We start from the raw sequence: 14,261 nt of genomic DNA, 5'->3' as shown, positions 1-14,261 counted from the left end.
AGTATTTCATACTACCACCTATATTCCACTTCCTTTCATGGCACACAGATCTTGTAAACTTCTGAGACTTGTATTTGGTTATAAACCGACCTTCAATTCCCTTACTAGTCATTGGGTAAAAAATATGGAGGTAGATACACATATTTATCCATTTTTGAAATATTTTTGAGAAATACCCACATGGACGGTGCAAAAACTTCAACTTTGAGAACACGTGAACTGTGCAAACCTAAACACTGGAACACTAGTTTTAATAGCTGTAATGGATTCTTGTACATGTGATTAGACTCTATATATAGTGGCTCATTGAGAGGCCAAAGAATGTGAGCAATTTGTATTCTTTCAGGAGAATGGCTTATACACAAGGTTTCTTGCAGCTCCGTGCCCTAACCACTCCTGTTAAAGTTTCGCCAAAATGGGAACTTAGGACCACAAAACCAAACCGCATTGTTTGCAAGGCACAGAACGAGGATGTCGAAGACAGTGATGCCACCAACCTTAGCCTTCTCTCTCGGAGGTTGGCCCTCGGCACTGCACTCATCGGTGGTGCTGCTGCTGCCGGCACTAGGGCCTCACCTGCTCGTGCTGCTGATGCACAACTCACTCTCCAGAAACCTCGTATTTCACTTCTTTAACCAATCAACTATTTGCATGTTCCTTTTCACGTGTCACTTTTAAATTCATATCTCGGATATCGAAACTCAAACTTAATCTTACTGTCTATTTGGTTTGTCCTTTGTAGCTTCTAATTCTTAGTATGTGACAAAAAAAGGAAGCTGTTGAAGTACTTTCCGTTTGAACGCAGATCATATATCAAACATGAATTAAACGATTTCCACGTTTTTAAAATGTTTATTATATAAACACAAATATAATGTTTTAAACCCTTTTTTGCACTGTATCACTAGTCCCACAAGGACTGAACATGGGTTGTAACGAGTTTATTGTGTTGGGTACTGTAGCAGTTACTACATTACCTGCAATAAGTTATGAGGAATATCCTGCATCGGTTGTGGAAGCTCTTTCTCTCAATCGAACCAGTTTTCCCGAGGGCTTCGTTTTCGGGACAGCATCAGCGGCTTATCAGGTATATGCACTCAATCAAACATACAAATGCTTTTGTTGCAGTTTATTCTATTTCTCACACATAGCAAATGTTTATTTTATGTAACTCAAATTTATGATACGTAAATGTTTCTAAATATATAAATTAAACATCACATCACTTTGCTTTTTCTTATGAGGAATTTAACCTTTGAGATTTCAACCTAAACTCACGTGGTTTTGTATTGTTCGTAATATGTACCTACAGTACGAAGGAGCGGCCTTTGAAGGTGGAAGAGGACCAAGTTTATGGGATAACTTCACCCATAGATATCCAGGTTTTTTTTCTCTTATATCAAGGAGAAGGGAACATACTTTCTTTGATTTTATTTTTGTTTCTATTTTAATTGTTTGTTGTCAATATATCTATTTCAAAAACGCGAAAAAACGAGGAAAATTAAAAAGTATAATTAGATATCGAGTGAGAGAAATTAAATGAAATAACAAAATTCTATTTGAATAAACAATGATAAATTATTTCTTATGATTTAAAAGAAATGTTTCTAAGATTTTTAGATGTTATATTATATATTTAAAACTTAAGAAAAACAGTAGATGATAGTCTTAATATAAATTTGTAATAACTTGCAGAGAAGATAGAGGACAGAAGCAATGGAGATGTAGCAGTTGACGAATATCATCGTTACTTGGTAAAGTCTAAATTCTTAATGATCATAACGTAGAGTAGTCAGTTATCTTGTCCTTCAAAACGATTCATTAAATTTTTATGTTGTTTTGTATTTATATAACAGGAAGATGTTCAGATAATGAAGGATATGAATCTGGATGCATACAGATTCTCCATCTCGTGGTCTAGAATAATACCAAGTGAGATCCAAGTTGATGAACTATTATTCTGGTTGTTATTATTGTTGTTGGATCTTTCATTGTTAATGATTTCAATCTTTTTTTTTTTCTTAATTATTGATATATAGATGGAAAAGTGGGCGAAAACGAGGAGGGTGTAAACAAAGAAGGAATCGATTATTACAATGACCTCATCGATAATCTAATAGCAAACGGTGAATATCCACGTTTTCCTCTCCTGCTTTTTCTTCATTAAAATTTACATTTTAAAATACTTTTTAAGTAAATGACAAGAATCATGTTTTACATAATTAACGTCGCAGGTCTAGAACCGTATGTCACAATCTTTCACTGGGATACTCCCCAAGCTTTACAAGAAGAGTATGGAGGTTTCTTATCTCATCAGATTGTGTAAGCTTTTCAAAATTTAGCTTTTATTCAACAAGAGTTATATATTTAATAATGTTAACTTAGGTATTCAAAAACCGATTTTGTCGTGTTCTTGATTTCAGAGATGATTTTCAAGATTTCGCAAAAGTTTGTTTCAAATACTTTGGAGACAGAGTGAAACATTGGATTACTCTAAATGAGCCTCGGTCTTACAGTAATGGTGGTTATGCAGCGGGGGTATTTGCACCAGGTCGATGTTCTGATCCAACTTGTCTTGGTGGTGATTCAGGAACAGAACCATATATAGTTACACATAATCTCCTACTTTCTCATGCAGCTGCTGTAGATGTGTACAAGAATCAGTTCCAGGTTCTTTCAGTCTTTATGAGAACTTCAAATCTTCATATTTGACTAGGTTTTTGTATTGCTACGAGTGTTCAAGTACTCTGGTATTTCTCTTTCACTAAATTAATGTTTGGAACACTTTATCCAGGAAAGTCAAAAGGGAGTGATAGGCATAACATTAATCACTCATTGGTTCGAGCCATATTCAGATGCCGCAGAAGATGTAGACGCTGCGAAACGAGCACTTGACTTCATGTTTGGATGGTAAGTGCTTAACTCTGCATCAGAATATCATCACTCTCTAAAGAAATGATTATATATATATATATATATATATATATATATATATATATATATATATATATATTGAAGAGAATGTAATAATGATTATAGGTACATGGAACCATTGGCATCGGGAAGATACCCAGATAACATGCGTAACTTAGTTGGTAAACGATTGCCAGAGTTCAGTGCAGAAGAAGCAAAACTTGTTGCAGGCTCATATGATTTCATTGGATTAAACTATTACACCACTAAGTATGCTGCTAATCAACCCAAAGTGGAACCTTCACCTACGTCCAAACCTCAACTTAGTTATCTTACAGATGCCAATGTCAAATATTCATGTGAGAAAAGAAAACCTCTATCTATTCATTATTTAAGTTATATATATATGTTGAATATTTTAATATAACATTTTGCTTTTGTTTTCATTGGTCAGCTGAACGTAATGGTGTTCCAATAGGCACACAGGTATGTATGTCATCATGTCAAATTTTAAGTTCATACTATTATTATTATTATTATTATTTTATTTTATTTTATATAACTTCATATTTATATACCTGCAGACTGGTTCTAGTTGGTTATATGTATGTCCCAAAGGAATTAAAGACTTGTTGCAGTATACCAAAGAAACGTACAAGAATCCTTTGATTTATATAACTGAAAATGGTAATTAATTATATAAAAAATAATTTTTATTGTCTTTGAAATATATATATAGTGTAAAGAATTTTACATTAACATGGTGATATGTATATTGTTTTTGATTTATAGGTAGGGCTAATGATGTGAATGATGAGACACAGACACTTGAAGAAGCTCTTCTTGATATTTATAGAATTGATTATCATTATCGTCATCTCTATTACCTACTTTCGGCAATTGGGTAATGATTTATTTATTTTTTACATATTTTAATTGTTGGTTTTAAGTGTAATTTTGAATTTGTTTTGTTGGGTTTTTATAAGGGATGGCGTGAACGTAAAAGGATATTTTGCATGGTCACTCTTTGACAATTTTGAATGGAAGAGTGGTTATTTAGAAGGATTTGGACTAAACTATGTGGACAGAAACGATGGTCTGAAGCGCTATGCCAAACTCTCAGCACAATGGTTTAAGAATTTTCTTCAAAAACCACCAAATCGCAAAGGGTAAACATTTGTAGCACACATTTGATCAACACTTTGAAAAGACTCTAATGTCGTGTTGTTTGTTTAGTACATTCATTTCAAAAAAGTGTGAGTTGTTAAATTTTTTATTAATGAAATGTACCTTTTAATTTCAATAAAGTGTGAGTGTTAAACTTTGTATTAATGAAATGTAGCTTTTGATAAACTTTTACTGCCTTTGTTATTTATTACAAGAAAACATATCCATTTAATTATGTTTATCTTTTAAAGTGAGTTGCAATTAATAAATTTGGAAAATACAAATATCGTTTGTGAAGGAATTTGCTTAAGTTTAGTCAATGTAAATTCTTACTAATTTGGATTAAAACATAAAAGTATTGGTTCATACTCATTTAGCCTGTTATGATAATTCTAAATTCAAAAGCTTACAAAATTATAATTAAACTTCTATTACTTGATAAAAGCAAAGATTTATTGGGACTGAATTATATGAACTCAACTCAATTCAATTTTTCTATATTATTTTGCAAACCAGTTCCATTATTATTGAGCCAAAAAATTATAAAAGTAAAGTTGATTTAAAAATTAAAATTTGTACTTATACAGTTTTAGTTTTTATACAATATGTTTTTTTAATAATAATTTAAATTTTAGGTAAGGTTACACGTTTAAACAATGTATGGTGATAATATAAACATAATCTATCTCATCCCATGTGCTTGGATGACACGATGTTCAATATCGTTGGTTTCGGATGAGATTTACTCCTATTTTATACATTTTATTAAGGTTTAATTAGGCAAATGATATCTATCTATTTTTGTTTAAATGTTTCAGTTTGGTATTCACTTTTAAAATGTGTCAATTTAGTCTTAACTTTTGAAAAAGTGTCTTAATCAAGTCTTTTTCAGATAAAAATTACTAAAACCGTTAACTTAAATCATGAATTTTACCACTAAATCTTAATATAATTATCAATACTTAATTTTGAAAATCCTTTTAAATATCAATACCGTTAACGGTATTAATAACTTCTTGCTGAAAAAGATCTAATTGAGACATTTTTACAAAAGTTTGAACAATTGACACATTTTTAAAAATAGATACTAAACTGACACATTTAGATAAAAGTGGGTATCATCTGACTAATTAAACCTTATATTAATTTTAAAATATCCTTAAACATTCTTATTAAAATTTATTGGTTTTAACAGACGCAGTATTTGAATAGAAAGGATAAACAGTTTGAGGATAAAATAAACTAATATTTATTAAAAATTGAGAAGATAAATTAATTTTAAAAATAGAGGACTATGAAAATAAAGAGGCATTAATTATGACTAATATCGATTGATATATCACTTTTCTCTCTTAATGTATTGGTAGAATTAATAAATAGGTATAAAATAATGTGAGAATAATGATAAAAACAAGTAATGCTTAATTCAGTTTTTGTTTTTGGAAAGAAAGGACCATTCGCTACAGTGCTGCTGACTCGCGAAAATGACCCTTTCCTTATCTAGACAAAGTGTCACACCTAAAAAATGTTCTTTCTCTGTTCAAAATAACATAAAAAATTGTTTTTTCTCCTGTTGTGAAGGACATAAAACATGTTTTCCTCACATCTCCCGTCTTCCCTATCTTATTTTTTAACTAAAATAGTGAAATTATATTCAAAAATTTTGAAGTTTGGTAATTTTGAAAAACTTAATCTCTTGTTTCGATGAAGTAATTTAAAAAGATAATTCATTTATTTAAATTTAAAATTTATTATATTAAAATAATTTGTTTGGATAAAGTTTTTCTTATCAGTATTTGTTTGGATAAAGTATTTAGAAAAATTTGAGAGATTTAAGAAATTTTGGAAATAATCACACATGAATAAAACAAAATGATTTCAAATATTCTAAATAGTATAAGAAATTTTAAATCTTACTTATTTTTATTCCTCTCACTCTACTCACGAGCGTCAAGCTGAGTTAGATCAAACCGAAAATACGGTTGACTTGACTAAAACAAAAAACTCAGTCAAATTAACTTAGATCGAAGGTCAAATTAAATCAATCTGGATCGAAAGACGAGTCAGGTCGGATATAATTCTTTTAACTCAATGATGTTAATTTCTTTTACGTGTAAAACGTTCAAATTATTAGTTGAGCTGAAATGAATCAAATGTAGTAAAAAATTCAAATACTAGTTTGAAACAATGACACATGAAGAAAATATAATGCAATTGGATTAGAAAAATTATTTCTATTCATTATTAAGATTTAAGGACAAATTGTATTAAAGTTTATGGTAAGGATGAGTTTAGATTTTACATAAGTTTAGCGACCAACAAAAATATATTTAATTGAATTGATTACAAGACATTATCATGTGAGCTGACACAAACTGACAGAAACGTTGACATCTACACGCAACAATGACATTATCACATGACACAACAAGAACATAACATATGACATATATAAATATAACATTAACGACATTTATCTAAATCTAATGAAAAATATCTAATTAAAATATTTTATCAAAAATTGGGACTTATTTATGAAAATATAAAACCGTGACGGAGCTAAAATGCTCCAAAGCGGACAATACCTCGGGAACGTGGTGGTTGTTCCTAACGATGGCTGTCGGATGAACTTGGGTCGGAATTGGAACATTGGCGCCCACCGTGGGGCCCGACAACTCCCCTTCAACTTCCTTTGCCCTCGACTGGGGACTTGTTTCGGTACACCCAATAAGTCCCACATCGCTTAGAAGTCGAGGTCAAGCAAAGTTTAAATACTCTTACCTCCCTCCACCCTCCACCCTCCGAAGTGCCTTTTAAGGACAAAACCGTGACGGAGCTAAAATGCTCCAAAACGGACAATATCTCGGAAATGTGGTGGTTGTTCCTAATGATGGCTGCTGGACGAAGCTATAATGCTTGAAAGATCAAATTGAATAATCTTAACAAAAGTTAAAAAAATTTAAATTAAAACCTTTAAATTATATAATTATAACATTATAAGATTTGAAAATTTTAAAATCTTATAATTGTTTAATCATGTAATATTATAATTTTTTTACGATGTTATTTTTATAATTTTATAATCGTATGATCTTATAGTATTATAAGTTATAAGTTGATAATCTTATATTTTATAATTTTATTTACTTTTTATTTTAAATAATTTTAAATATAATTTTATTAATTAAACAAATCCTAAAAAGAATTATTTATCTTAATAGCTTCTTTCAATAAAATATTATATAACAACATTTAAATTTATATAATAGTGAAAACATATACATTACATAGATATGTATATTGACTTTTTGTTAGGATAATAAAGTTATTGTTATGGTTATAAATTAGATATAAATAATTTTTATAATTTTACTTCAAATAATTTTTTGATTTATTTTATAGATAACTATTTAATTAAAAAAGTAGTTAAGTTCAAAAAATTATCAAACGAAAAAATGATTAAAATTAAAAAATTGTCACTTAAACAATAAAACTGATAAAATAGTTATTTTAACTTAAAAAATTAATTTAAAAGATAAAATTAAATATTAAATATTGACACTAAAAAAATATTTTTTTATATAAGTAAATAATTATTTAAAAGATAAAATTAGAAAATAAATGTCAATATAAAAAAGAAATTAAAAATGAAAACTTTAGAATCAATATTGTAAGTATCAAAATTTTATTATTAAAGAAGATGATTCACAAGAGTGGTTTATTATTAAGGAAACAATAAATAAACTTTAATATAACATTTTACTTAAAATTTTGATTTTTAAAATAAGTGATAAAGTAATTAATTTATTAAATAATCATGTTGAAAATTAAATCTATGAGAAATTTTTTTTAATATATATATATATATATATATATATATATATATATATATATATATATATATGATAAGCAATCAATATCAGTCAACTATTACACAACTGAATTGAATATATATCTTTCTTATCAACTATCCTTATTCTGGAGATAAAAAGTCTATAAACATTGTTAAGATTTTAAAATTTAAAATCTTATGATTTTAAAACTTTTCTATAATCTTATAATCTTAATCGTATTATCTATCATTTTATAATATTAAGATTCTATAATTTTATAATTTTATAATTTTAAATAATTTAATAATCTTATAATGTTTTAATATTTAATAATTTCATAATCTTGTAAATTTATAATATTATAGTATTGTAAGTTTATGATCTTAAAATATTATAGTCTGATAGACTTATAATTTTATTATTGTACAATTTTAAAATTTTAAAATTTTAAATTTCATTAATTTTTATTTTTTATTTTAGTTAATTTTAAAAATAATTTTATTAATAACAATAAGTCTTAAAATAATATTTATTTTAATAATTTATTCTAACAAAATTTATTATTATATATTAGTGATAATATGTTACATGTGTGTTTACCTTTAATTTAGAATAATAAAATTATTGTTATTATTATAATTATGAAATTATATATATATATATATATATATTATTTTATTATTTTATTTTAAATAATTTTTATTTATTTGATTCGTAAATTTTTAATTAAAAAATAGTTAAGCTAAAAAAAGGGTTAAATTTAAAAAAAAAAAAGAGTCCACTTAAATAATTAAATTGATAAAATAATTATTTTAATTTTAAAGAAAAATTAAAAAATAAATATCGAGTTTAAATATAAAAATCCTCTTTGTATAGATAAATAATATTTTAATTTTTAAAACGTTGTGAAAAGATAAAATAAAAAAATTGTTTAAAGGATAATATATCTGATATAAGCAATCAATATCAGATTACCCAACTGAATTGAATATCTGCAAGTTATATATTTTTCTATCTACTATCTTTTATTCTACACATCAAAAACCTATAAATATACACTAATACTACATTAATCCTCACTCACTTCAGCTTACACAACCTTTATTTGGTGCTCTTCATCATTAACTCTTGGTGTTCACGTCGTGAAGATCAAAGTCTGTTCTTTCTGCTCCAAGTTATCAGGTTAGAAGAAAATCAATTTCAACTATTTTTTTTATTGATAATTATAATAATTATTAATCGTTAATATTTTGTTAATGTCTCATCTCGCTTTAAAATCCAATGTCAAAAAATCATTCTCTCTCATTTTCTGTAGCAGTTCAAATCTATCATTGAATGCAATCCAATCCAATGTATACACGATTTATTGTTGTATAGAATACTTATAAGTGCCAAAAATTCTCAGAAAACGACAAAAAGAAATTAATTAGACTTTTTGTGTTGAATTGAGCATTTGCCACAATGGCAGCGACTAGTGTCTTATCAGGATCGCACTTTTTTCTCTTTTATTCAGAATCACATATCTCATATCTATATCTCTGATTTTTGCACTGAGATGATGAAGCTAATTTTAGAAAGTTACCTTTCTAAGTTTATTTATCTTTTATTAAGAAATTGTTACATTTATTATGATTTCAGTGTTTTTATAACTCTTTCAATAGAAAAGATTATCGCAATATGATTTTATTTATTTATTTTAATTTAAGCAGAAGTAGATTTTAACTTAAATTTTCCATGTAGTGTAGACTTATTTTCTCTGTGTTTTTATATTTTATATTAAAATATATATATATATATATATATATATATATAGTAATTTAGGTGTTTGATTTAAATTTAAGAATTAAATTTTGTAATTATAAAGTTGTGTTTTTATATTTCAAAATAATATTTAGATTATATGAGATTATATTTTAAAATAGTATGAGATTCTTTTAGATGATAACTTTTATATAAGTTGAACTAAATTAAATATTATTTATTTGTAGTGAAATTAAATTAAAATAAACTACAGTAAACATTTAAATCGAAGAAAAATTTTGATTCACACAAAAGAAAAATATATACATAAATGTTCAATCATACAATGCATGAAGACAAAATAAGAAACACGATCATAATATGAAAAGAAGAACTTAACTCTCTAGACAGATCGGCAAAAATCTACACACTAAAATCAGAAAGAAATACAAAGACTTATAAATAATTTTATTTTATTGCATTTAGAAAATCTGATACCTCATTCTTATCCACTCTCATCCGTCACTATTTATTGAAACATATGTATCATCTATGTGTTTATAATACTTACAAAGTTTTTGAGCATTATATAAAACGTTAACACGTAGCATTTTGCATTAAGCAGAAACAGTGTTCATCACTGAAGATGGCACGTAGAGGGTTCATTCTGTTGTTGTTCTTCGCTCTTACCACACTCTCAACGATTGGTTTTGCGCAACACCAGTCATCTGTTGTCGAAACTCTTTCTCTGAATCGAAGCAGTTTTCCCACAGGCTTCGTTTTCGGGACAGCATCCTCGGCTTACCAGGTAAATGTTTTTCTTATTCTTATCGAAAAACCCTTCGCATTTCAACCTAACCTTGCATTGTTTTCTTATGTTTCTTCATCGTATCTACGTGTATAGTACGAAGGTGCAGCAAACGAAGGAGGAAGAAAACCAAGTATATGGGATGCATACACTCACACATATCCAGGTTTTTCTTTTATTTTTGGCTGTGTTTTTTAATCTCTAATATGATGTCATTGGGTTGTACTTTTTAAACTTAAAAATAGTTGATAATAGTATGCTAATAAATGTGTAATACTTGCAGATCAGATAAGCGGTGAAGATAATGGAGATGTAGCCATCGACCAGTATCATCGTTACAAGGTAAAGCTCAAATTTTAGTGATGATATTTAGAACAAAGGATTAACGAAGTTTGTTTCCCAAAAATAATTAATTAAATTTTTGGATGTTGTTTTATGTTTATTATATAACAGGAAGATGTTCAGATAATGAAGGATATGAATCTGGATGCATACAGACTCTCCATCTCTTGGTCTAGAATCCTACCAAGTGAGATTGATCAAAGTTCATCCACAATTTACATTTTTGAAATTATTGTAGTTGGATCTTTCACATTAACAATTTCGATCTTCTTTGTTGTTCATATATAGATGGAAAACTGAGTGGAGGTGTAAACCCAGAAGGAATCAGATATTACAACAACCTTATCGATAATTTGCTGGCCAACGGTCAACATTCTTGTTTTACTCTTTTGTTTCTTATTAATTAAAGTTTACATTTTATGGTAAGTGACAAAACATAAATATTAATGTTGCAGGTATAGAACCATATGTGACACTTTTTCACTGGGATCTTCCCCAAACTCTGGAAGAAGAATACGGAGGTTTCTTAAGTCGTCGCGTCGTGTAAGTTATACAAAAAATCATTTCTATTCAAAAACCAGTAGTAGCATAATTACAAAAAATCTGCTAAATTTTATGATATATATGATATTTAAAATAATGATTTTGTTGTATTCTTGATTTTTCAGAGATGATTTTCGAGACTATGCAGAAATTTGTTTCAAGCACTTTGGAAACAGGGTGAAATACTGGATTACTCTGAATGAGCCATGGTCTTATACTAATAATGGTTATGCACTTGGGAGCTTTCCACCATGTCGATGTTCTAAATGGGTCGATTCAACTTGTGTTGGTGGTGACTCAGGAACAGAACCTTATATAGCTTCACATAATCTACTACTTGCTCATGCAGCCGCCGTACACGTCTACAAGAAAAAATTTCAGGTTTTTTTTTTTGCCTTCACCAAAGCTATTAATTCTTCACATTTTATTAGAATTCCACATTATTGCGAGAGTTCAAGTACTCTCTGGTACAACTCTTTTGCGTATTTAACATTCAAAACACTTCATGCAGAATACTCAGAAAGGAGTCATCGGCATAACACTTATTTCTCATTGGTTTGAACCATATTCAAATAGTCAAGCAGATAAAGACGCAGCCATAAGAGCACTTGACTTCATGTTTGGATGGTAAGTGCTTAACTCTGCATCAGAACACACACTAATATTGAAGACAATATTATGTCTTTTGTTTTCAGACATTCTCAAATTTGATATTTTCGTATGTAACAATGATTAAGGTACATGGAGCCATTGACATCAGGAAGATACCCAAAGAGCATGCGTTCTTTAGTTGGTAAAAGGTTGCCCAAGTTTTCAAAACATGAAGCAAAACTTGTTGCTGGTTCATATGATTTTCTTGGACTGAACTATTACACCACTTACTATGTTGCCGATGCATCCAAAGCCAACAAACCTAGTTATACAACAGATGCTAATGCCAATCAATTAAGTGAGTAAACCTAATTTTTATCTATCAATTATATATTTAAGTTATAAATGTTAAGTCTATGAAAATCACATTTTGCTTTTGTTTCCATTTTTCAGCTGTTCGCAACGGAGTTTCTATTGGTCCACAGGTATGTATATTTGGTCATGTCAAATTGTAGAAACATAGTGTTATTAGTTATTGGTTTTTCTATAACTTTATTTGTAATTAATGTTGCAGTTTGGTCCGAGTTGGTTATTTATCTACCCCAAAGGAATTAGAAAATTGTTGCTTTATACCAATACAACCTACAATAGTCCTTCCATCTACATCACAGAAAATGGTAATTATACCAAAATTCATTTTTATTATCTTCAAAATATATTTTAAAGTGAATAATATTTACACTAAATTATTCAAAATATAAAGTTTGTACCTTTATATGTAATTTTTGTTCTAACATTTTAATGTACATTACTTTTTATTTTTAGGCATGGGTGATATTAACACTGATCCAACACTCTCGGTTAAAGAAATGCTTCAAGATACTTATAGAATTGATTATTATTATCGTCATCTTTATTATATACTCTCAGCAACCAGGTATAATAATAATACATCATTTTTTTCACACTTTAATATTTATTTTTGTTAAATTAAGCTAATTTAAAGTTATTCTTTTTTTTTCTATCAGGGATGGCATAAAGGTAAAAGGGTATTTTGCATGGTCGTTGTTGGACAATTTTGAATGGAAAGATGGTTATCAAGTGCGATTTGGACTAAACTTTGTGGATTACAAAAATGGTTTGAAGCGGCATGCCAAACAATCTGCAAAATGGTTCCAAAATTTTCTTCGAAAAGATTAAACTTCAGGGATTCTAATATTATATTTCCTATTACACACTCTATTATTATCCTTTATATAGTTTCTTTAATGTAATGCAACCTATTTCATATTAATATTCAATAAAGTGTGTCTCTGTGTTTTATTAATGTAGCGAAGCTTATTTAATTTTCATTCTTTCCTTTGTTAAGTGTGGTAGAAAAATATTAATTACATTTTTATTATTTGTACTCTTATCTTAGGGTAAAATAGAAATTTCTATAAATATTTTATTAAAGTAAAAAAAAAATATTATATTTGTTAGTTTTTCTAAAAGAAATTGAAACAATATAACACTCCAAAATATATAGTTTTAGTATAACGCACCAACTACATATTATCTTCTCAATCATAATAAAATCCTAAAATACAAAGAGATAATAAGGTGAATTAACTATTCATTTTAACATATAAGAATCAATCTTAATATGGTTCGTCCTAACTATTCCATTCAACATATAAATATTATATAAATATTAGGCCTATCAAAGAATTCAACATATTAATATTTTGCACAAGTGTTGTGTTTGATTCCAGCTATGAAAAACACGTGTGCTTATTTAAGAAAGAAAATTAGAATTTCAAGATACAAACGTATATTCTACTAAATAAGATTTTTCTGAAATCTTTTTTCGCATACGCGAAGATATATAAAGAAAGAACCGAGAAAAAAAAAACTGGACTTAAAATAAGTACATATACTCTTATAATAAAATAATAAATTTACTACTAGAAATTTTGATATTACATGAAATTTTTCTTACAAATTTGTTAAGAAAATTTGCAAGAAAATACTTTTTTCTACCGTTTTTTCTAAGAATTTTAATTGGTAGGTAATTTCTTCGTGGGTAATCATTTCCTACGAAATTATAAAATTTGCAAGTATGTCCTACAAAATTTGTTACGAAAAGTATTTTATACAAAATATTTTGCAAGAAAATTGGTAGCAATTTATTGCAAATTTTTTTTCACAACAAAATTTATAAATATTTCCTACAAAAAAAATTCCAAAACAAAATTTGCATGAAATATGAGTTTTTTTAGTAGTGATTATAATAAAAATTATAAAATATTATCTATTATTAAAATAATAATAGTAAGTAAATA

At 27.6% G+C, this 14,261-nt stretch overlaps 2 protein-coding genes across 2 annotated transcripts; both read left to right on the top strand.

Moving 5' to 3' along the window:
- Nucleotides 1-347: 347 nt before the first annotated feature.
- LOC114185963 (cyanogenic beta-glucosidase-like) lies at nt 348-4,244 on the top strand. The gene is made up of 14 exons (XM_085674024.1): nt 348-618; nt 909-1,087; nt 1,313-1,382; nt 1,696-1,754; nt 1,857-1,932; nt 2,040-2,126; nt 2,235-2,322; nt 2,424-2,670; nt 2,795-2,910; nt 3,040-3,272; nt 3,368-3,399; nt 3,498-3,600; nt 3,706-3,817; nt 3,900-4,244. The coding sequence occupies exons 1-14, from the start codon at nt 351-353 to the stop codon at nt 4,084-4,086; spliced, it is 1,857 nt and encodes a 618-aa protein (XP_085530150.1). The 5' UTR covers nt 348-350; the 3' UTR covers nt 4,087-4,244.
- Nucleotides 4,245-10,234: 5,990 nt separating this feature from the next.
- LOC114184779 (beta-glucosidase 24-like) lies at nt 10,235-13,264 on the top strand. The gene is made up of 13 exons (XM_085673884.1): nt 10,235-10,461; nt 10,558-10,627; nt 10,745-10,803; nt 10,915-10,990; nt 11,092-11,169; nt 11,259-11,346; nt 11,472-11,727; nt 11,858-11,973; nt 12,084-12,295; nt 12,391-12,422; nt 12,512-12,614; nt 12,763-12,874; nt 12,966-13,264. Exons 1-13 carry the CDS (start codon nt 10,300-10,302, stop codon nt 13,135-13,137), a joined length of 1,536 nt encoding a protein of 511 aa, XP_085530010.1. The 5' UTR covers nt 10,235-10,299; the 3' UTR covers nt 13,138-13,264.
- Nucleotides 13,265-14,261: the final 997 nt, after the last annotated feature.

The sequence above is a fragment of the Vigna unguiculata genome, chromosome 5 (genome assembly GCF_037176805.1).
Source record: "Vigna unguiculata cultivar grain cowpea cultivar isolate G323 ecotype 2 chromosome 5, ASM3717680v1, whole genome shotgun sequence".
Lineage (NCBI taxonomy): Eukaryota > Viridiplantae > Streptophyta > Magnoliopsida > Fabales > Fabaceae > Vigna > Vigna unguiculata.
Note: the sequence above shows the minus strand (reverse complement) of the source record. Positions and strands in the feature narration are given on the sequence as shown.

What these genes read in the sequence shown, in the direction of transcription:
- LOC114185963 (XM_085674024.1), top strand. Translation starts at nt 351, where the DNA reads ATGGCTTATACACAAGGTTTCTTGCAGCTCCGTGCCCTAACCACTCCT. An exon ending in GTGGTCTAGAATAATACCAA is followed by an intron (nt 1,933 to 2,039) that starts GTGAGATCCAAG and finishes ATTGATATATAG; the next exon opens with ATGGAAAAGTGGGCGAAAAC. An exon ending in TGTACAAGAATCAGTTCCAG is followed by an intron (nt 2,671 to 2,794) that starts GTTCTTTCAGTC and finishes CACTTTATCCAG; the next exon opens with GAAAGTCAAAAGGGAGTGAT.
- LOC114184779 (XM_085673884.1), top strand. Translation starts at nt 10,300, where the DNA reads ATGGCACGTAGAGGGTTCATTCTGTTGTTGTTCTTCGCTCTTACCACA. An exon ending in ACCAGTATCATCGTTACAAG is followed by an intron (nt 10,804 to 10,914) that starts GTAAAGCTCAAA and finishes ATTATATAACAG; the next exon opens with GAAGATGTTCAGATAATGAA. An exon ending in CTTGACTTCATGTTTGGATG is followed by an intron (nt 11,974 to 12,083) that starts GTAAGTGCTTAA and finishes ACAATGATTAAG; the next exon opens with GTACATGGAGCCATTGACAT.